The sequence below is a fragment of the Penicillium chermesinum genome (assembly GCF_028974085.1).
Source record: "Penicillium chermesinum strain IBT 19713 chromosome Unknown utg000005l:1.0-4115287.0:1.0-4118363.0, whole genome shotgun sequence".
In the NCBI taxonomy this organism is placed as follows: domain Eukaryota; kingdom Fungi; phylum Ascomycota; class Eurotiomycetes; order Eurotiales; family Aspergillaceae; genus Penicillium; species Penicillium chermesinum.
Genome location: NW_026695315.1, coordinates 681,009 through 701,509, shown reverse-complemented (window position 1 = coordinate 701,509; position 20,501 = coordinate 681,009). Strand labels below are relative to the sequence as shown.

Here is a 20,501-nt window from a genome sequence, read left to right as displayed (position 1 = left end):
ATAGCTCCACCCGAGTCCAAATTCAAGATCAGCTTGAACTCGTTTCCTTGCAAAAAATTGAAGAACTCGTGATAGCAATGAAATGTAACAACATCAGTGGAATGTAACTCTAGACACTAATTGATAGTCAATCAAAGCAATCACTGGTGGTACCTGTAAGGCTCTCTGAACAACGTGAACTAGGATGATGATTGACCAATTATCATATTAGTCTGAATCCTATATTCACTTGATAGGAAAAGAAAACTTTCATATTGATTCACGTCAAATCCCAATGCAATGCATCTTCGATCCCCAGCGCCGTCGCTATAGTCAAAGCAGAATTCAATAGGACAACGAAAATCAAGCCCGTGTTTGTAATGCGTCCAATGTAGCTTTCGTGGTGCGGGAAATGGCAACAAGATTGACCTCCCCTGCAATTTTCGAGGTCGAGGTGAGATCGTTTGCGTGCAACATGGTATGAAATAGCTTCTTTGCTTCTTGGTTGACTTTACTGCCCGATCCTCCATTCGCACCTGAAGATGAAACCCCAAGGTCAGGGTCCAATCGTGGCTCTCCAGTCCAGTCGTCCATAGTCAATATGTTAGATAGCAGAATGCTTGGAGCGGTACTGGGCGGGTTCGGTTTTATGATCATCGTACTGCGTTCAAGATGTGGAATTAGTCGCCGGACATCTGCAAGAGAAATCACTCCGGCTTGAGAACCGATCGATGGTTTTTTCCCCGGTTGACTGCCGAAATTCTCATCAATTTGGACCCACAGATGTGCGCGAGCGACACAAGCCTCCCAGTATCGATTTATACCCCAGCAGAGAGTAGCAACATCCAGTTTCAAAAGCGGATTCTCTAGCCGGGAATCTATCCATTGGCGAAGTCCCGTAGGGACTCTCCGTTTCTTGCTGCTGCTACCTGTTGGGACTGACACTGATGTCACACATTGTGTCTCGGGATTTGTTTCATACACAACCGAGACATTATAAAGGGTTGGCGGGAAAGGGCGGGGTGCGGTAAAGGTCAATGTATGGGTTTCGATAATGGCTGCTTTCGATGTAGTCGCGCGATTGATGGTTGTATGAAGGGCGAGAGGAGCGAATACCGTCAGGTAAGGGGCTGAACGAGAAGTTTCTTCAAGGGCGTATGGGTTGGTGGGCAGAGGCGATGCTTCACGATAAGGTAGAGGAATATTGGTTGAGAATGGCAGTAGTCGGCAGATAATCGATGACATTGATGCCCGATTTTGCTTGGGGGCAGGTCGATTTAGATGTGAAGTTTCTTCTGACAGTAGTTCTCTGCATTTTTGTCAGATGAAAATCTACGAGATGATATCAGGCTGAAACTCACAGGAAGTCGTCAAGCTCCTTCGAATCCGTTGCCAAGTCCTCATTCGACTCAACCCTCCCCGTCCATTTCGTCAATTCGGCAACTTCGTTCCTGAGTTGCTGCAATTCAGCTCGGAGGCTCTTTCGTGATTGCTGCTTCTCCAGGATGGCTGCAGATAGCTCTTCTGATTCCGAAAGTACATCGTCTGCATCTTCTGGTACATCTGTCGACCCAAATTTTAAGGCTTTCAATGGGCTTCCCTGCAAGGCTTCTGTAGCCCTCCGTTTCATACGCTTTTCGTGTCTCGCGCTGGGACTACTGCTTAAAATTCCTCTGGGTCGGCCTGGCGCCTTTTCCAATCCAAGTTGGGTTGGCGTTGGAGGAAGATCTGGTTCCAATGGGTCTTCGTCCTCAAAATCGACATCCATCGACCCATCTAGTCCGGCACCGAGACTCATTCCAACACTCGCATTTCTAGTTGCACTCCCTAGTTCCTGAGCCAACTGACCTTCGGGGGTGTTCGAGAGAGGCTCTTCTGCCGGTAGCGTTTGTCTCCTTGCTGGCGATCCGAAGAAGAAGTCGCCGGGTTTAATTTTGTTCGATAATCTCCGCGGCGGTTTCGTAAACGATTGGATACCACTGGGCTTTCGACTGGGAGACAGATGTGGACGTTCCTCGGATAATTGCGACGGGTTTTTCAATGGACTTGAGCTTGCGCCTAATGAGAGTCTGACAGGTCTTCCCCGTATTCCAGCAAGGCTGGTCCTACTTGAAGCTCCTCGCTCCGTTGGGCGATGACCCGGCGATCTGCTGAGTGCGCGTTCGAGGACATCTGGGTAAGCTTTGGCAAGACTTGACCGTGTTGGTGACTGGAAAGAGGGTTGGCGAGCGGAACGTGATCCAGGAGGCTTTGCAGACTGCAAGGTAACGGCTCCCTCGCTCCGTCGGGGGCGTTTTGGTGGCGAATTCATTGTTGAGTCTGGGAAAAATTTACATTTCGCATGTTCTCAGAGCTCGGCGCATCGCATCGCGTGCATAAACAATCAACCCGCGCCCGCATGGAGTTTGGAGTTTGCCGTGTTTGCATCTATGACATAATGCCCCAGTATGTCCAAATCTCGGTCTCGTGTAGGATTTCCTTGTCCTCTTCCGCACATAATGGAAAGCCTCGCGGCAGGCAGGGCACTCACTCAGGAGAGTGAGGGCCTTTTATACTTCTCCCTCCCGTCAGTTTTCACCTTCTGCACCAATCTTTCGGCGGTATGCCTTCAGCACGACTCCACAGCGCATGGATGCTCAGAGCCAACCCGATACCTCCCGTCTCTCTCCAGGCGAGAGTAATGATTCATCTCAAGCATACCCGTTATCTGGATATTACTCTATGATAATGGATTCTCAGCCTCACTACAAAGGCCAAGTATCGACTGCACGAGCGGCCTCCATGCGAGAAGGTAAACCATCAGCATCTATGCAAGAGGCGAAAACGCCCCAAGAAAAGATGGCTATTGTATTCGGGACACGACTCGCTGGCCCAGGTCGTCAATCCCGGTATAATCCTGGGGAAATGCCACCGGAGGCTCAATGGAAAACAATCAATGGTGTCGCAATCCCACCGCGTCCCGAGGAACCCGACAATTGCTGCATGAGTGGCTGTGTACACTGCGTTTGGGACGACTTCCGAGATGAGATGGAGGATTGGGCCGGTCGAGTTGCCCTGGCAAAGGCCAAGGGCGGTCCCTTGAAGGGCACGGCAGACATGCGCGCGGCTCCTCGCGCCGAAGTAGGCTCCGCTAGTCAAAGTATGGATGACGATGGCGGCGGAAGCGATGCAAACTGGTCTCCGCTCAACGAGGACGAAGATCTATTTGGAAATATCCCGGTTGGTATCAGGGAATTCATGAAGACGGAAAAGAAGCTTCGCACCAAACGTCAACAGGCGGAAGCTTCCTAGATCTTCACCGGCTCTTTTCTCTCATTCTTCGTTGATACCCGTGCTATATATCATAGAGTGAAGAAAACATGGTGGAACCTGCGTTATAGAAAGTGCTATGTATATTGATGAGAGAATCATGTATAGATCAATCGTTTTTAGGGTTGAATATGAAACGTTTGTCCGAGTCTCGCGAAATTCGTTGCCTGTCCGGGGAATAGGATGGTGCTTAAACAGGACTAGTCCGACGAGCTACCCATGAAAAAAATATTATTGCTATTGTTATTCTCAAGATAATTTCGAGTTGATGACAAACTTGGCATTCACTGTCCACTTCAAGGCTCGGGTAGGCAGATCAAGCTTCGCTGGATAAGCCATCGGAGACCCTCTTATCTGGGCTGATACGGGATTTTTTTTTTGCCTGCGCTGCACAGCCTTTATTACCGCGCCCTCGACATAAATCAGACCCGGCGCTGGTCTTCTATGTCGGCGCTGATGCTCTTTCCTGGCGCTTCTCCTCGAATTGGTGTCAAAGCCTTCCCATTGGATCCTCCGCAAATCCACGCCTTCCATCCCTCCCCTGCGATGACCGATCCAAGTCTGTTCAATGGCAACAACCGCATCCCTCAGTACACATTTGTCTTCCCCAGCGGTCATGTTCACTCGATATGAGCCAAGTTATAGAGCTCTTCACTGGGCATCTCTGTCAGGCTCTCGAGCGCGGTGCCAAAAGACCAGATGCGCGACTCTCATTCGGAATCGCCGCAGCTTGACATCCTCAGCTCGCAAACACGGAATATCCTCAACCAGCGCTCAATATGATACTACAACGACAAGACCAGAATACGGGGCCATTTTGACCGATTCTTTGTCGCCTTATAATCCTGATGGGCACGGTATGCGCTCCGCCCATATGTCACGACTTGATGATTCGACTGCCAAATCAAGTGACAATTTGCAGAGTATGCACGCCGAACTCATCGAAAATACACTTGCGGAGTTTCCCGAGGCGATTGCGGTATTGAGCCTGCGAACTCTAAATGCTCGGAGTGCAGAGCATTTCCCAGAGGCTTTACAACGCTGGTGCCAAACCAAAAATTTGACACTCCGTCGCCACTTTTCCCGCCAGAAAATCCTGAAAGAAGATGCTACGACCAACATCCCTCTTTGCCGTCTGGTCATCCAAGGGCCCGGTATTGAAGGGGAATTGCAAACATATGGAAATGGGCCAAGCCAGGTACGTTTGAGATGCGGGTTTATATGCCGTTGAATGATCTGGAAATATCCTGACAGTCACCCCCAAAAACAGGCCGTCGCAGCACAAAATTCCAGCATGGCTATGCTTTCTGAATTGGAAAAGAAAGGACAGTGGAATCTTACCCAGAGAGCCATCGCTCTTCGTTTGTCCAGCAGGCGGGAGAGACTCCGCAAGGCTAGAGCGTTACTTGATGATGGATCTATTGAGGCCACCTTTGAGATTTCAGAACCCAGTCCAGGTGTCTATATCTCCCACGCTGTTTTTCGAGTGCCAGTCAATGATAAACTGGAGAGGCATATTCAAACATCTGGATCCACACCAGTACGTATCCCCTTCTATACCCATTCATTGAACGATAAGCCTGACCATCCTGGTGTTTAGCGTGAAGCAAAGCTGATGGCTATATTGCGTTATGTTTCGCATCTGGAGCTGGTACATCAGAAGGACTATTTTGCTCTACTGTTGCAGACTGCCGCAGATAGACGCGCAAGGCAAGCTTTACAAGATTTAATCGAATCATCTGAAAGAAAATCAGTTTCCAATGATGACCTTCAAGCTCTTGGTCAGATGTGGGATCAGAAATGCTTCCGAATCGACCTCCAAGAGACCAAGTCGTCCTGTACGGCCTCACTCGTGTTGCTTCAAAAGAGATACATCCGTCCGAGTCGGCGGTCAAGAAGTATCATTTCCTCTGCCAGTTTTAATGGTCGTAATATGGTGTGTGATGAGTTTCTCCAGCTGGGGGGGCGTATACTGACCACAAAGCAGCGTCAAAATCTTGAAAAGGCAATCCTTGGTCTGATTCCACGTCTAAAGGAGAAATCGGGCCTGTGGGCCATACTTCAGGATCGTGCATCGGAATCTCAGCTCTCCATAACAGACAATCTGCTTCAGGAGATACAATCGGCGCGGGATGATCTGCTTAAAGCAATTGAAAATCTCCCGAATGTTGCGGCGAGCGAAGAATTACCCCAGGGTTATAAAAGAAGTATTTGCAGCCCAGAGTATGAACGAACCAGATCCTCCCAACTCAAACTCGCTTTGCAAGAACGCGAGCGTGATCGCAAGAAACGGAACCCTCAAGCTGAGTTGGAAAAAGACAAGCTCCCTGTCAGCAAGTTCAAAAAAGAGGTCTTGGAGCTAGTCAATGGCAGCCTATTCAGCGTTTTCGCTTCCAAAACTGGCTCTGGAAAATCGACCCAGGTCCCTCAAATTCTCCTGGATGATGCAGCTGCCAGGGGGAAAGGTGGGCAATGCCGTGTCTTGTGTATACAGCCACGGCGGGTAGCAGCCCAGCTCCTGGCCGAACGTGTTGCGAAAGAAAGGAATGAATCTGTTGGGCAGACCGTTGGGTGTATCGTGAGGTTTCATCACCGGGATCCGTACCCTGCTGGTTCGATCACGTATTGCACTACAGGCATTGCGTTGGCCATGCTCGGATCCCGAAGCATGGATTTCCTCGCATACTCTCACATCATCCTCGATGAAGCTCATGTACGTGATGTGGGCATCGATCTCCTGATGATACTTCTGAAGCGGGTTGTTGTTGAATGCCAATCGAAAGGGGTTCCCGTTCCCAAAATTGTGATCATGAGCGCTACGATAGACCTTGACCTTTTCACATCCTATTTCAGCGTCAAAGACTCAGAGGGGAGACTCATCGCTGCTCCTTCTTTATCTCTTCCTGGGAACGCATACAACGTCAAATTCCACTTCCTTGACGATATCCTCGATAGCTTGACCACCACTTTTACGCCGGAAAAATTGGGCGAGCTCATGGAGTCAGACCAGGAATCGACTCAGTGGTATCTCAACGATCATTACAAAAGATTTGATATGGGCCATATGATAGAAGAGCCTGATCTCGAGCATGCCGCTCGTTGGGAAACAAGAAATCTCCCCTACCGTCGATCTCTACCATGAAGAAGGGGCTTGAGCTGGATCCATTGATGCCTTTGGGACTAGTTGCTGCAACAATTCTCCATATCTTGTCTACCACAGAGTCTGGTGCCATTTTGGTGTTTCTCCCAGGCATTTCGAGCATCCGAGCCCTCGATACTTATATCCGGAGAGTTGCCGAACCCCTAGGATTTGACTTATCGAATGAGGACCTGTTCAGGGTCATCATTGCGCATGCCGAATATCCATTGGAAATGGCCAAGATGCGTCTCCCCTATCCAAAAGAATGCAGGAGGATATTCCTATCAACCGATGTAACTGAGGCTTCGGTAACTATTCCGGACGTCAATTATGTGATAGACACCGCAAAACTTCACCGAATCATCCATGACCCTGTTGGCGGGGTTTCTGAAATGACTTGTAGTTGGATCGGAAAGTCCAATGCAACCCAACGAGCTGGCCGAGCTGGCAGAGTTCGCCCTGGAGAGTACTTTTTTCTTGGAACCAAACGACGCTTTGACACACTCCCAGCCTCCATCTCCCCGGAATTTATACGGAGCGATCTGCGAGCAATATGCCTGAAGGCAAAGGTCATTGCCCCCGACATTCCGATTCCAGAGCTTCTTGCACAGAATATTGACCCCCCGGACCCTGTTGATGTGAATGCCTCCATTGAGTCACTGAGGCTCCTCAAGGCGTTGGACAAGGACTCGGAACTCACACCTCTGGGGGGGGCTTCTCTCTCAAATCCCACGTCACCCGTACCTCGGGAAGCTGATTCTTTTGGGGGCTGTCTTTCGCTGTCTGGATCCAATGATAATCCTAGCGATAATGGACGCAAGTTCACCTTTCCACAAGACAGCTGAGGAGTGGGGAGCATTCGACGATCGCACAGGCTTTCTAGGCACTCCCGAAAGTGACCATATTAGCATGATCAAGACGTTCGACATGCTTAGAAAATTGGTACATGAAAAAGGCATTCCAGCGGCCTTGCGTTGCGCCACAGAGAATGGATTGAATGTCCCGAACCTGAGGACGGATTTCTCGCTGGCGCATCAAATTCTTGACCATTTGGCCAAGATGGATATCATCCCAAAGTCTGCTGCCTCACCAGCTGCTTCGGCAAAGAACAAAATCTTCGGTGGACCAGAATTGAATACCAACTCCAATAATGAAGCCCTCATCAAAGCTCTGCTGCTACATTGCCTCCCGCGGATTGCCAGACCACACTCAACCAGCCAAAGATTCCGGACCAAAAACCAAACCGACCTTCGCTTCCCTGTTAGGCTCGCTAGTGTGAAAAATCACTTGAAGCAAGTAATTCACCGCCGACAATTTGCCATTTTCACGTCCTTGTTCCAATCGCCTGATGGCTTGCTCCAACCGAAGAACATCTCTTTCGTGACACCGTTGATGGCATGTCTTTTTGGAAGTAGGCTCGATTGGAGCCAGAACAGGTTGAGGATTGATTCGTGGCTTCCAATCCGCCTTCGACTTGCGGGAACGTCAGTCTCAGAGGAGGAGGCTGCTCATGCGATCACCAGCTTTCGGGAAACTATCGACATGGTGAGAATCTGCCTCCGCCTTCGCATCATTACCGGGGCAGGACTTTATGTAAAATGGATTGACTAACTTGGAGATCTTACTCTAGGCTCTTGACGCTGCATTAAGCACCTTCAGCCCTGAGTTGGCGTTCGAAACAGAAGATCAGCGCAAACAGTTCATTCACCAGCGCTCTCAGCTCTTGGAGAGCTTCCGGAATGCCGTCTGCCGCGTCATCGATGCTGACACCCATCGAATAACTTCTTTCCGACCTCCAGTGAAGTCTCATCCAGCTCCCAACAGAGAAGCAGACCCGGTCACCGCGATTGAAGCTTGACTCGATCCCATAGCGTCCGCTGAATTGCCATAAAGGGCTTGTTTGTGTACGGCTTCGTGGAGCCCAAGAAATCACTTTCCATGTAATATAGGTCTATGTTTATAATATCTGTACAATACCCTCTGCTGATACATGATTCTCTTTGTATCCGTGTTCATACTACTCCCACAAGGAACCTTGTCATTCTATGTTATCTTGCATTTTCTTATATGTTCTGGACGTATGCGATGAGCATTCTGTATACTTGATTGTCTATCGGCCTCTCACCGCCCTCATACTGCCCTTATCGCCAAAAGCTTCGTTTTGGATTTTGAGAGTTGCAACAAAAAGTCTCCTCACGCCAGAAATGGCCGCTTCGAAAAGCGAATCCGATGTGATTCTCAACCGCGCCAATGTTGCGCTTGCCCGCAGCCAGCGTCTCGTCGCCTCATGGCTTCCTGCACCAACCGAAGACGAGCTCGCCAACACCAAGTCCGAAGAAGAGCTCCGGCGCGAGGAAGACGAGATTTTCACCGCAGTTCCCGAGACGTGAGTCATTTCAATTGACTGTACAAGGTTTCTGAATGCTCCTAACTGTTCCTTCTTTTTGTTAATAGACTCGGCGTTGGTGCTCCGCTCCCCGAAAAAGCCGCCGATGGAAGCTGGAACCGCACAGAACTGAGTTCGAATGATAAACTGCGCAAGCAGTTACTTGGCAGGAATTACGATAAAATCATGAAAGCATCCGCGACGAACCCAGCAAATAAGGGCGCAGCGCCGGGCTTTCAAGCAGGGAAAACGGCCCCGTCTGCGGCTCCCACCAATCAAGACGCCGAAAGCGACGATGATGAAGAAGGCCGGACGGCTCTGGTGGGCAAAAAGAGGCGAAGAGTCAGCGCATCGATAGCTTCCAAGGATTCTCAATCGAAGGACCCATCAGAAGAGCAGGAGGGCACCCCTAGTACGAAAAGATGTGCCTGTGCGACAGGCACCTTCTAAGGGGAAAAAGAAGGCGACGAGCTACCTGGATGAGATTCTAGCACAGCGGGCTAACAAGAAAAAGAAGAAGTAAGGTTCTTCTGGATACTTGATTGACTTCAACTACTGCCCGTCACGGCGTCTTTTGAGGGATCCTCGATGAACACAAATCTGTCGGGCCAAGGCCCGTGGTTATGGCGCTATCGCGGTGACTCCTGCTCACCAGACGCTGCCCTCAATGCAATGAGATGAATCAAGATAGGCGTCCTGCAATGGCAAATCCAACAGAGGCAGACTCGAGTGCGCAGAGGTTATATCCATACAAAAAAAGGGTTGTCAGCCGGCTGTTCCTTCCTACAGACATGGTTGGGTGAGACTTGATTAGATTAAATACTAGTATAAACTGTTGCAGACTTAGAATACAGATTTCCATTCTAATCACCTCTAGCTGCCATGTGTATCTTTCATTGTTCCGACTCCTGGGTATATAAGATGCGGCCAAAAATCCAAATATAAACCACGAATGAGCCTTTTTGCCATTTGGAACCGACGGGGATAACCTCGCCTTCCAGTATCCAAAGCATATGAAATGAGAAAAGGGAAACGGTTGTTGAGGGGACGGGGAAGAGACGGGTGAAAGCATCTACAGACTCAAGGAGCTTCAGCACGGCAGTCCAGGCTGCAATTGGTCTTGTAGAGTGAGCGAAGGAGAGGGGGGATTTTCAAGTATACACATCACATTGGATGGAAATGTCAAATGTAGTCAAATCAAATATGGTAACGTAGCGTCTGAACAGTTTTGACGTGTGCTCGTATTTTGCAAAATGGATCAGGAGATGATGGCGCCAACACGGGTACGTTCGAGAGATGTCATAACCAAGTTCCAATTGTCTGTGAATGATCTAATCACTCCAATCGTTTACGCTTGCGATCATCGTTCATCTGCTGGTCCTCATCCGGCCGTTCGGCGGTGTCAGCGGGATTCAAAAGCGAATGAACATTACTAGCCATGCTTGAGCGACGAGTTGCTGGTAATGATGACTCCTGGCGCGGATATCTAGAGCCTCCGATGGCCCATCCGTTGTCGGCACTCAGCATGGATGGAGATGGCTCGGCATTTGCAGGCGGGGTAGCATGTCGTGACTGATCCTGGAGACGTCGGGGGGCGCCCATTTCGTACTGAGCGAGAACATCCCGCACTTGCTGGTCACTCGAGGCGGGTGGACGGTGCGGGGACGAAGGCCAAGCTCCGCCACTGGCGGTATTACCCGGAGGGAAAGGCGAGTTCCCCGGGGGCCAATCATGCTGCCGGATGTCCGCGAAGGTATGCCGACGTCCCAGGTTGGGCCCCGGCGGGGTGGATATAGATAAAGGATGAGGGGTTGGTTGTTGTTGCGCAACCACAGGAGGAGGCTGTGCTCGATTATAATTAGTGGGAGGATTGGGGCCGCCGGTAGAACCGAAACGGCGGGGCGATACGGCGAGATGAGGGGGAACAGGTGGTCGGATCATGGATTGACGGCGGTTGTCGTCTTGTGGTAACTGGCGAGGAGACAGAGGCGGACCGGATTCAACAGTCATGCCTCCGAAAAAAGGCTGGCGAGGGGGCATGAGAGACTCGTGGGATGCCTCCATTGCGCGCACAGCTTCCAAGTGCTTCTCGACTTCTCGTTGCATATTTGAAACTGGAACAAAAACTGTCAGTACCTCTGGGACCAAGATGCAGGAGAGATGGGCGTACTGTCGCGATACAGAGCACTTTCTCTATCAGGTACAACCCCCTGCAGAAAGCGAGAAATAGAGTGTGTCCACTAAACATTGCCCGTTAGAATTGAAGCGGTCATGACGGGTCACGATAGGCATACATGATAGCATTTCACCAATCCCTCGGCCATGCTTTGACATTTTGAGTTGAGAGCGTAGTTGCTTTCCTCGGCGCGAGCCAGGCGGTTATGCATGTCGTAGAGGGTATGCTCAAGATTCAGCAATCTAGCTTCTCCTGCATCTGGGACAGGCTCTGCTGGGGTACCGGGTTGCGATACCGCAGCTTTGTGCCCAGTGAACGAGTCGCGATGGATCAAGGCATGGCGTGAGGCGCGACGTTTGATCTCTCGAAGGCCCACAAGATCGCCCCTCTTGAAATTGCCATTTCCGTGTTTGAATTCCCATAATGCGGAGTCCGGGGAACCGGTATGAAACACATCGCTCACTATATCCATCTCAACAATTGCCCTGGTTTTTCATTCTTTTTTTTTTTCACCGGATGAAAGTACATACCTTTGTGGAATCCATACATGTTCAATTGCCGAACGAAGGAGGAAATATTGGTGTGTTTAAAGTATTGCCTTGGGGGTTGTTAGTATCCTACCAAAAGGTAGGAGGGCCAAAAACAGAATCGAGAATCAAAAAAGCTCCAAGAATGGGAATTACTGACGCTAGAACTTTGGAGAATTCAGACGTTGGCGACATCACAAAGCTGTCATTGGTACTTGACCATGAGATAAGATGCTGGATGCTGGTATCCTCCAGCATACTATTCTAAAGGTAAGCGACCAGTATTTCCGGAGACGGAACCAGGCAACATACTTGTAAAGCTTATGAATGAACGCAGTTTGTACCACTTTGGGCTGCTGAGCGGCGGCGGCGGCCCCAACGGCCGGGTTAGAGGGATTACTCGTGTTCCCAGCGTCGGCGCCATTGGTATTGATGGGGACCCGGTCAGGGTCGGGGCTGCTATGGACAGCCAGGCCGCCGGCGGTGGTGGGCGAAGGGGGGGTGAGCTCCATTTGTCGAGCGTGCTGGGCGGACGATGGAAGAACGGGGAGATTTCGTGTTTTACCGGGCCCGGCGAAGGTATTCCTGGAGGGAGGATCGGCGAGACCACTCATATCGTACGGTCGCAGATGGGAATATATATGGCGTTAACGACAACTAAAGCGGGCAAGGCCAATGAAGCTTCGCGCGGTCGCAAGAGGGTCAGGATCGAGAATCGCGACCGTTGAACCGCTCGTGGCGGGAGAACGTGGGAGGACGGATAATCGCAGGGGCCCAGACTAGGCGCAGATCAACACCCCAAGCATCAAGGCCATGGCGCGGAGGGTCCAGAGAGAGCCGGAAGAGCCAGGAGAGAAGTTCCTGGAGGGAAGGGGGAAGTCGCAGGAGCTTGGTAACGTGGTAGTTGTTCGGGGGGTCCCCTATCAGCTCAAGGGGAGGTGGTGGAGGGAAGTTTTCGAGGAAGCTGAGGGTGAAGAAATGAGTGGAGAAGAAAAGGGGGGGGGGTTCTTTTCTGAGAGCGAGACCTTCTGGGTGACCTGCTCCACTTGGCGATATACTACCCTTCATTTCCCACTAGTTTCTGATGAAACTGGGAGCTTCTTGGGTGGTTCTCTCTGGCTTCCCCAGGCCATGCCTCCTCCATTCCGGGGGCATTCTTGTGTCTTGTATAGATCACTGCCAAATGCCTGCCAGGGGCGCATATCGCCGCATTTTGCCTGGTTTGCCTCTTCCTGCAGGTATGGGACTCGACATACCATCTAGAGCTTGGCAACCCTGGTCCTGTGTTCTGTTCCTTACCTCTACAGCTTCTATCAAGGTTCTAGACGTTCTAGAGTTCCCTGGTCCGGTTTTGGACTCGGAAGAAAAGTCCACGAACATATTCACCCGGAAAAGCTCGCAGTGGTGGTTCTGCAAGCTTCCCCGCTTCCATCAATATATAACCCTGCACCAGTAAGACGGCCACGATCTACGCACCACAAACCGACCCTGTACTAGTAGCTGGTTTGATTTTTTTTTCTTTTCTTTTCAAGAAAAAAAAAAAATAAAGTAAAATAAAACTAGTGGCCAAGAGGCGACTAAGAGTGATGGTCTTGAATGATTCATTACGCGATGCTGATCCTGGCATTGAGTAGATTAATACTAGTAGCCCTTGGGACCTCCAGAGAAGCAACCTGGAGGCACAGGATCCTTCTCGAACTGCTGCCTACGACAAGGAGTATGACTCGTAGTACTGAAGCTTCAAGGGATTCGGCGCGAGGTATGAAGAGCGTTACCTGTATCTACTCGTACAGCCCAAAAAAAATTGGAAGACAAGAGCACCGTGACTCCTCAACCGCTCAGTAGGAGCAGGTTCTTCTGCCTCACTCTTCATCGAATCTCCAAATCTCCATGACACCTGAAGACCGATGGAAGATGCCAAGAAAGTTCTCATTCCCAAAGAACCGGCTACCCTCATTCCAATCGCCATGGGGAAGATTCTTGGACAAGCGAGACCGATCCGAAGCGCTCAGTACGTTCAGTACATTGTTCTGGCTCATGTAATAGAAAAGCCCCATACCTACATAATGGCAGAACGGCGCATTGGGTGGCAAATCTTTTCTTTCGTCGGGCCATATCATATTGGAGGTCTTGCTGGCCGACCATACGGCCGTGTCTAAGGCTCTGGTTTCGGCTATACCTGATTCCCACTCCCAGCTAACCATGCTGTCGTTGCGGGAAGGTTTCTCAGCAACCATCACATTCGAGCCGTTGACTCGCACGTCAGTAAAAGATGCAGAAGGTAGGCGAAAGGATCTGTACTCATGGGAGACGATACTCCACACATGACAATGTCCCCGGTTTGAGACCGCGGCCACCAATGCTTCTGACATAGCAGGAGAGTGCAGGCTTTCACGGTTTTCGGAGCATAAGTCGGAACGTTCCCCATTTTTCGCATCGAAGAGAGATATGATTGTGCGGTCATTGGAGCGATGCCATGCTGCGACGCCATTGAAAGTGCAGTCCATCCATAGGCTGTCATCAAGGTGTATCATTCGCGCATCTGCCGGTGGCATTATTCTGCATCGGGATCTGGAAACAGGGTCTCCGCGCTCGATTCGAACCCTTTGTCGAATGAGCTTGTTCAGGTCCACAGTAATTTCTCCCGGATCGAAAGCAGCTTTGATCGCAGCGGCCTTGACCTCTGCCGAGGAGAGAATTTGCCTCCATCGGCGCGAGACTCTCTGATTCTTGATAATGTCCACTAACGGGAGGTTTCCCGCGACAAGTGCGACAAGCTCGATGGGCAGTTTTCCTAGTATATCGCAATATGATCTTTCACGGGTGCGAGCTTTAACGCTCATCCATTCTGACGAGTCCAGCCCGTCAAGGATACCATGGATTCTGTGAGTGTAAGTACCTCTTCGACTTGGACTATCCTGGTATTTCCGGAACATACACCGCGCGACGTTCTGTTCGAGGGAGACCGCGGAAACAGGTCAGAATGGCCTCCACGTCTGAGTCAGACATGACATTTTCCAGGGCTTGACCCAGGGGTGGGTGTCCAGGACCAAGAGGAATATTTGCCGTGGAAGTTGATGTGTTTCGGGAGGTTCCGTTGGATTCGAACCCAAACCTTGGGAGAGGCTGATGGGATGCACGACTGTCGGGCGGGGAAGGGCTGTTGGGAGAGTTGCAAGGTTTTCGCGAGAATCCAGGTCTGTGTTCTCACCACGAATTTCCCAAACCACCGCCTTTTGGGTTGTGCCTGTTACAAGGTCTATTCGGCTATCCACTTCAGAGCCTGAGAGCCTTTCTGGTCTACGGCCTCGTACAAAAGAATACATCAAATTTCATATCGCCTTCCAATTAGGAAATGATCTAGAAAGGTCATAGAAACACTCAAAGAATACAGTGACAAAAGAAAATTAAATGACACAGTAAAAGGTGCCGCAGCTTCCGACATGCTTTGATTAAAGTGTGTTCTGCGGCGTACCTGCGGGCTCCCCATGCATGTCGCTCTTCTCTATAAGGTCAGGGCTCCACCCATTTAGATACCCAGGGTGAACTCAACGCCAACATCAATCTCACGGGCCATCTTGACGACCTTGGAGAACTGGACGGACTTCTCAGCAGCGTTCTGGAGGTCCTCAATGGAGAAGATCTTCAGGCCGGACTCGTTGATCTAAAAAGCAGTGGTCAGCAAAATGCGCCATTACATGACAAGGAGATAGAACGAATAGAGCTTACCAGCTTGTGAGCTTGCTCCATGTTGGTACCCTGCAGACGGGCAATGATGGGGGTGCGCAGGCCCATCTCGTTGACAACGTTGATCAGACCCTGAGCGATGGCGTCACAGCGGACGATACCACCGAAGATGTTGACAAAGACAGCAGACACCTTGGGATCGCTGGTGATGAGCTCGAAAGCGCTCTTGATAGCGGCGGGGGTCGCACCACCACCAACGTCAAGGAAGTTGGCAGGGTTTCCACCGTTCAGCTTAATGATATCCATGGTAGCCATGGCGAGACCGGCACCGTTGACTGTCCTTCTATCAGTATTGACTTCTCACCATATGACACTTCAGGGATGGAGAGGCGATGCTTACCCAGGCAGCCAATGTCACCGTCGAGCTTGATGAAGTTCAGGCCGTGCCTAGACAAGGTTAGAACAGGGCGATCTAAATTTCCCATCTGAGATGTATTATGGTCACTCACTCGGCAGCCTTGACCTCATCGGCATCCTCCTGGGTGGTATCGCGCCACGAGAAGACCTCCTTCTGACGGAACTCAGCGTTCTCGTCGAAGCCGAGCTTAGCGTCCATGGCGAGGACCTGGTGGTCGGAGGTCTCGGAGAGAGGGTTGATCTCCAGTTGAGTAGCATCCTTCTCCATGAAGACACGGTAGAGGTTCTGGATGGTGGTCTTGGCATCCTCGATGCACTGCTCCGAGAAGCCAAGGTCGGTGGCGATGGTGCGGGCCATCTCATCGGTGACACCGACGTTGATATCGACCTTGGTAGTGATGATAGCCTCGGGGTTCTCCTTGGCGACAGTCTCAATGTCCATACCACCCTGCGAGGAGGCGACGATAACGGGGCTCTGGGTAGCACGGTCCATAAGGACAGCAAGGTAGAACTCGCGGCGGGCAAACTTGCGCTCGACGATGTACACAGCATTGCAAGGGCGACCAGCAGCACCAGTCTGCTTGGTGATAAGCTTGTGGCCGATCATCTGCTCGGCGAACATCTTGGCTTCGGTAGGACTGGAGGAGAGAATGTTAAAACCTGTCATCATCTATTGGATCGACCATGCTCGACTCACGAGTAGATCACCCGGACACCACCCTTCAGACCGTTGTCGAAGTGACCCTTTCCACGGCCACCGGCGAGGACCTGAGCCTTGATGACCAAGTCATCGTTACCTAGGAACCTATAGTTCAGCAGGGCGCGACGAACCCGGGGGGGTAATCAGCATCATGGCTTACCGATAGACTTGGCCACCGCCTCAGCCTCTTCAGGGGTACGAGCAACCTCGCCCTTGGGGACACCGACGCCATACTATCCTCTTTCATCAATATTTTGAAACTCGTTGATTCTCGCCCAAAAGAAAGGGAGGCGACCGAGGCAAAAGCGGGCGACGCGGCACATACCGACTTAAGCAGGTTCGCGGACAGGTACTCGTGGATGGACAGGTTACGCTTCTGCTGCTGAGCCAAGCTAGGGCGGATGGAGGACTCCTGGACGTTGTGTCGACGAGGTCAGTTCGAGGACTTATGTTGACAACAACCGAGCACCGGACCGATAACACGGCATCGCGAGAACTTACTGTAGCGGCGCGGAGGGCCGCAGCGATTGGGCGACTGCGAGCGAGCTTGAACATTATGAATAGGAGGAGAGGAGAGCGTAGAATGAAAGACGAAGGAGTGGGGAGTTGAAGAAGGAGCCCTTGCAGTAGAAACGACTTGGTGTCGGGGATGAACAGCTTTCTCGATTTTCGTTCGGGATGGACATTGCACGTCGCGGTAAAACCGGGTCACCGCAGCCAACCAGCGTGCGCGGCTAGCTGAGTCAGCTGCCCTGTCTCTCTGCCGGGCGCAAATACTCCGGCCATTATGTACAATAAACCCCTTCCTTTACAGAAGATTCATTCCTCTAGCTACGTCTGATTTGGTTCAGCTTGAACGCCTTGCTCATATACCACCCCATAAGGCCAAACCAGGTAAACCCGCCAGACAATATGTATATCAGCCAAGCCCCACGGCCTGCCCAGATATAATGCTTGTTTCCTTGTGCCCAAGGCCATAGCCATCGCCATGGAGCAGATCCCCAGAGAATTTCGGGCACCACCTTTCGGGCGTACTCTTCACTCGTCCAGGAGCCGGCTTGGCTATGCACGACCCGGCGTTGATAGGAATCTTCGATGTCTGCGTAAAGAGAGTCTGCCTTCAATGTACGCTCGGTGCGTGCAATGCGAGATTTGATACCCCCGGTGACAATGGTAGTGACTTTGACTCTGTTGCAGCATCGTTAGTGTGACTGCTCGATGGGGTGAGAAGAGAACCCCGGGGGTGCTGCAGATACTGACCCGTAGGGTGCTAGTTCGATCCGAAGCGAGTCGCTGAAAGCATGTAGTGCTGCTTTGGACGCGTTGTAGACCGACCCAAAGACATAAGGAAGAACCTGCATATGATTAGTCTCTGAGATCACATTTGAATTTGAACCGGTCGGGATCGTGGACGAACAGCGGTGACTGAGCCAATCTGCACGATCGTCCCCTTAGCCTTGATCAAGAGAGGGGCAAACGTCTGGCATATCGCGATGACGGCAAAGAAATTAGTCTCGAATGTCTGGCGAGCCTCTGTCAGGTCGACTTCCAGTGCAGGAACCGTCAAGTCTAAGAAGCGTCAGTCCGGATACCCCGGCCTTGGGTGTAGGCAAGCATCGACGTACTGCGACCGCTATCGATGTCCGTCAGATATGGGAGCCACTGGGTAGATGTAGATGTATATGAACGTACGCATTGTTGACCAGGTAATCAAGACCCTTATCGCCCAGGCGTGACTCGATCTCCGCATGGCAAGCCTTGATGCTCTCCGGATCATCGACGACGAGGGTGAGAGTTTCAATTCCAAGTTCAGCCAAGTCAGATATCGCGTCCGCCGTTCGGGCGGACGCCAGTACGCGTAATCCATTACGATGGAACTCTCGCGCGAGGGCATTCCCGATGCCACCCGGCGAGCACCTGCGACGAGTCAGCCGCAACAGCCGATTCATTGGGGGCCCAATTTCAACATACCCGGTGATCAAAACGGACTTGCGGGTATCTGTCACTCCCGGCATGGTCGCTTGTGCGGTGGGTGAAAGTCCAACGTGAAAAAGTTCCGAGTGCTACAATGCGACAATTGCTCGATTGTCACGGGGCCCAAGAGAGGCGGCTGACTGACCAGTTAGGATCTACATTCTTTCGATTGGTCTACAGTACAAAGGATATAATAAACTGGATCGAACCCTCCTCTTATGCAAATCCTGTTCTGCAAGACCAGCCGTTCGCATTAGGAAATCCCAGCACGCATTGGCTCCAATGGTTACACGTCCTCGCCTTGTGGGCCTGCCGGCTAACTTGCCGGCTCCTGAGGGGAATTGCCTCCCGCGTAATGCCCCCCCGACAGAACTCCCTGATCTGCCTGCAAATGAACTGCGGACAATCCCTGAGTACTTATTGCGATCGTTACCGGGGCCAGAGACACCGGATCCAAAGGTTGGACTCATCTAGGTGACGGGGATGAGGAGACTCATCCGGCTGTCTCTTCGTCTTGCGTACTCACTATGCAATCCAATTTCCCGGTGCCCAGGCATCTGAGAAATCCTGGAGAGGAGGGATATAGAACCCCTACTATCGAGGATGCAGAGCGTACGCTTTCGATGTTTGGTGCTGGGGAAAGTCCAAGCAGCGTCGCGCGCGACTTTCATACAACCGCGCTGGAAGCTGCTGTTCAAAGAGGCTCGTCCCGGGCAACAAGCCATGAAGAACGCAAAGAGCACCGCAGTGATGCGGACCGAAATGGTACAGGAGTTCATCGCACCGTCACTGAATCGTCTGCCCCTACTCTTGGGTGGAAAAAGCGAATACGCCACGTTACCTGGGCATACTTCACACTAACCATGGCCACGGGTGGTCTTGCCAATGTTCTATATGAAGGTATCCCAACCCATGCTGTACGCCATCTTTTATTATATTGATGATTCATAGTTCCATTCCGCTTCCACGGCTTGGAGACCATTGGCGTAGTCGCCTTCTTGCTCAATATTGTTCTTTATCTATGCATTTGGGCTCTACTACTGGCTAGGTTTTACTATTACCCCTATACTTTCAAAGCGTCTTTTCTGCATCCGACGGAATCCCTGTTCATCCCATCATCGGTGGTTTCTTTTGGGACAATCTTGATCAACATATCTCAGTACGGCCCTGGAAAAGCAGGCCCTTGGCTGGTCGAAGCTGTTGGCATCATGTTCTGGATCGATTGCGTACTGGCCATTCTGTTCTCCGCAGGAATCTATCTTATACTGTAAGTTGGAAGCATCAACTCCTTCAGGCCGCCATTGGATCGCTCACTCCCCTCAGGTGGTCCACACAGACTTTCACCATAGCACAAATGACCCCAATATGGATCTTTCCAGCCTACCCGATGCTCATCATCGGCCCACATGCTGGCATTTTGGTGGCCAAGCTCGAGCCCTCACGCTCCCTTCGCATCCTCGTCGGAGGGACGACGATCCAAGGAGTTGGGTTTTTGGTCTCTTTGATGGTATACTCTGCTTTCATCTACCGACTCATGACCCAAAAGCTCCCTAAGGAGAACATGCGACCAGGCATGTTCGTTTCTGTAGGACCGAGCGGCTTTACCGTTGCCGGCCTAGTCAATATGGCCGCACAGGCGCATCGGTGCTTTCCTGCTGACTTCATGGGTAATGGGCCGCTGGCAGCAGAGGTGTTGAAGGTGACGGTTAACTTCTCTGCGCTGTCGCTGTGGGGGTATGTACTCCGGTGAAATACTAGTACACTAGTAGATGTGTTAAGTCAAGCTTGCTAACGTGCAGCAGAATAGCAATATTCTTCTTCATCATTGCCACGGCTGCGCATTGGTCAGCCGTCGCTGGCCCTAAATCGACTAGTATTTTCCATGACGTGGTTTTCTTTCGTGTTTCCTAATACTGCGCTGATCACGGCGACATTCGCGATCGGGAAAGCATTTTCTTGCAAGCCCATCAACATTGTTGGATGCGTCGCGGTCTTCCCTTTGTTTATAATGTATTTCTTTGTGTGCTATCGAATGATCCGTGCCGTCGTGAAACACCAAATCCTCTGGCCTCAGAAGGGAGAAGACCGAAATGAGGGTGGGTTTGAGGTTCAGGAATTGAATCCTGATCCACAGACCTCGGAGGAAAGCACAATCGTCTGAAAGGTCCTCGAGCGTTCCATGATTATATATTCCTTACTAAAACTCT

The 20,501-nt window shown here is 51.1% G+C and overlaps 10 protein-coding genes across 10 annotated transcripts; 4 read left to right on the top strand and 6 right to left on the bottom strand.

The window, feature by feature from the left end:
* Nucleotides 1–342: 342 nt before the first annotated feature.
* N7468_006404 (uncharacterized protein) lies at nucleotides 343–2,290 on the bottom strand (the record flags this gene model as incomplete). The annotated part of the gene is made up of 3 exons (XM_058475700.1): nucleotides 343–1,288; nucleotides 1,341–2,037; nucleotides 2,089–2,290. The coding sequence occupies 3 exons, from the start codon at nucleotides 2,288–2,290 to the stop codon at nucleotides 343–345; spliced, it is 1,845 nt and encodes a 614-aa protein (XP_058328590.1).
* Nucleotides 2,291–2,607: 317 nt separating this feature from the next.
* Nucleotides 2,608–3,270, top strand: N7468_006403 (oxidoreductase-like domain-containing protein; the record flags this gene model as incomplete). The annotated part of the gene is made up of 1 exon (XM_058475699.1): nucleotides 2,608–3,270. The coding sequence occupies one exon, from the start codon at nucleotides 2,608–2,610 to the stop codon at nucleotides 3,268–3,270; it is 663 nt and encodes a 220-aa protein (XP_058328589.1).
* A 462-nt stretch (nucleotides 3,271–3,732) lies between these two features.
* Nucleotides 3,733–8,285, top strand: N7468_006402 (uncharacterized protein; the record flags this gene model as incomplete). The annotated part of the gene is made up of 8 exons (XM_058475698.1): nucleotides 3,733–3,901; nucleotides 4,092–4,486; nucleotides 4,559–4,828; nucleotides 4,889–5,224; nucleotides 5,276–6,386; nucleotides 6,473–7,167; nucleotides 7,265–7,972; nucleotides 8,058–8,285. The coding sequence occupies 8 exons, from the start codon at nucleotides 3,733–3,735 to the stop codon at nucleotides 8,283–8,285; spliced, it is 3,912 nt and encodes a 1,303-aa protein (XP_058328588.1).
* Nucleotides 8,286–8,631: 346 nt separating this feature from the next.
* On the top strand, nucleotides 8,632–9,263 carry N7468_006401 (DUF3245 domain-containing protein; the record flags this gene model as incomplete). The annotated part of the gene is made up of 2 exons (XM_058475697.1): nucleotides 8,632–8,813; nucleotides 8,882–9,263. 2 exons carry the CDS (start codon nucleotides 8,632–8,634, stop codon nucleotides 9,261–9,263), a joined length of 564 nt encoding a protein of 187 aa, XP_058328587.1.
* An 885-nt stretch (nucleotides 9,264–10,148) lies between these two features.
* N7468_006400 (heat shock factor family protein) lies at nucleotides 10,149–12,130 on the bottom strand (the record flags this gene model as incomplete). Its single annotated transcript, XM_058475696.1, has 6 exons — nucleotides 10,149–10,927; nucleotides 10,984–11,053; nucleotides 11,108–11,451; nucleotides 11,520–11,587; nucleotides 11,677–11,775; nucleotides 11,829–12,130. The coding sequence occupies 6 exons, from the start codon at nucleotides 12,128–12,130 to the stop codon at nucleotides 10,149–10,151; spliced, it is 1,662 nt and encodes a 553-aa protein (XP_058328586.1).
* Nucleotides 12,131–12,218: 88 nt separating this feature from the next.
* Nucleotides 12,219–12,584, bottom strand: N7468_006399 (uncharacterized protein; the record flags this gene model as incomplete). Its single annotated transcript, XM_058475695.1, has 1 exon — nucleotides 12,219–12,584. One exon carries the CDS (start codon nucleotides 12,582–12,584, stop codon nucleotides 12,219–12,221), a length of 366 nt encoding a protein of 121 aa, XP_058328585.1.
* A 794-nt stretch (nucleotides 12,585–13,378) lies between these two features.
* On the bottom strand, nucleotides 13,379–14,525 carry N7468_006398 (F-box domain protein; the record flags this gene model as incomplete). Its single annotated transcript, XM_058475694.1, has 3 exons — nucleotides 13,379–13,546; nucleotides 13,580–14,399; nucleotides 14,455–14,525. The coding sequence occupies 3 exons, from the start codon at nucleotides 14,523–14,525 to the stop codon at nucleotides 13,379–13,381; spliced, it is 1,059 nt and encodes a 352-aa protein (XP_058328584.1).
* Nucleotides 14,526–15,045: 520 nt separating this feature from the next.
* N7468_006397 (succinate--CoA ligase (GDP-forming) subunit beta) lies at nucleotides 15,046–16,875 on the bottom strand (the record flags this gene model as incomplete). The annotated part of the gene is made up of 8 exons (XM_058475693.1): nucleotides 15,046–15,180; nucleotides 15,246–15,538; nucleotides 15,604–15,650; nucleotides 15,713–16,258; nucleotides 16,318–16,417; nucleotides 16,481–16,553; nucleotides 16,646–16,732; nucleotides 16,822–16,875. The coding sequence occupies 8 exons, from the start codon at nucleotides 16,873–16,875 to the stop codon at nucleotides 15,046–15,048; spliced, it is 1,335 nt and encodes a 444-aa protein (XP_058328583.1).
* A 272-nt stretch (nucleotides 16,876–17,147) lies between these two features.
* Nucleotides 17,148–18,335, bottom strand: N7468_006396 (SDR family oxidoreductase; the record flags this gene model as incomplete). The annotated part of the gene is made up of 6 exons (XM_058475692.1): nucleotides 17,148–17,508; nucleotides 17,581–17,675; nucleotides 17,738–17,889; nucleotides 17,946–17,953; nucleotides 18,013–18,237; nucleotides 18,292–18,335. The coding sequence occupies 6 exons, from the start codon at nucleotides 18,333–18,335 to the stop codon at nucleotides 17,148–17,150; spliced, it is 885 nt and encodes a 294-aa protein (XP_058328582.1).
* A 486-nt stretch (nucleotides 18,336–18,821) lies between these two features.
* N7468_006395 (tellurite-resistance/dicarboxylate transporter family protein) lies at nucleotides 18,822–20,455 on the top strand (the record flags this gene model as incomplete). The annotated part of the gene is made up of 4 exons (XM_058475691.1): nucleotides 18,822–19,194; nucleotides 19,246–19,561; nucleotides 19,618–19,999; nucleotides 20,102–20,455. 4 exons carry the CDS (start codon nucleotides 18,822–18,824, stop codon nucleotides 20,453–20,455), a joined length of 1,425 nt encoding a protein of 474 aa, XP_058328581.1.
* Between the last annotated feature and the right edge of the window lie 46 nt (nucleotides 20,456–20,501).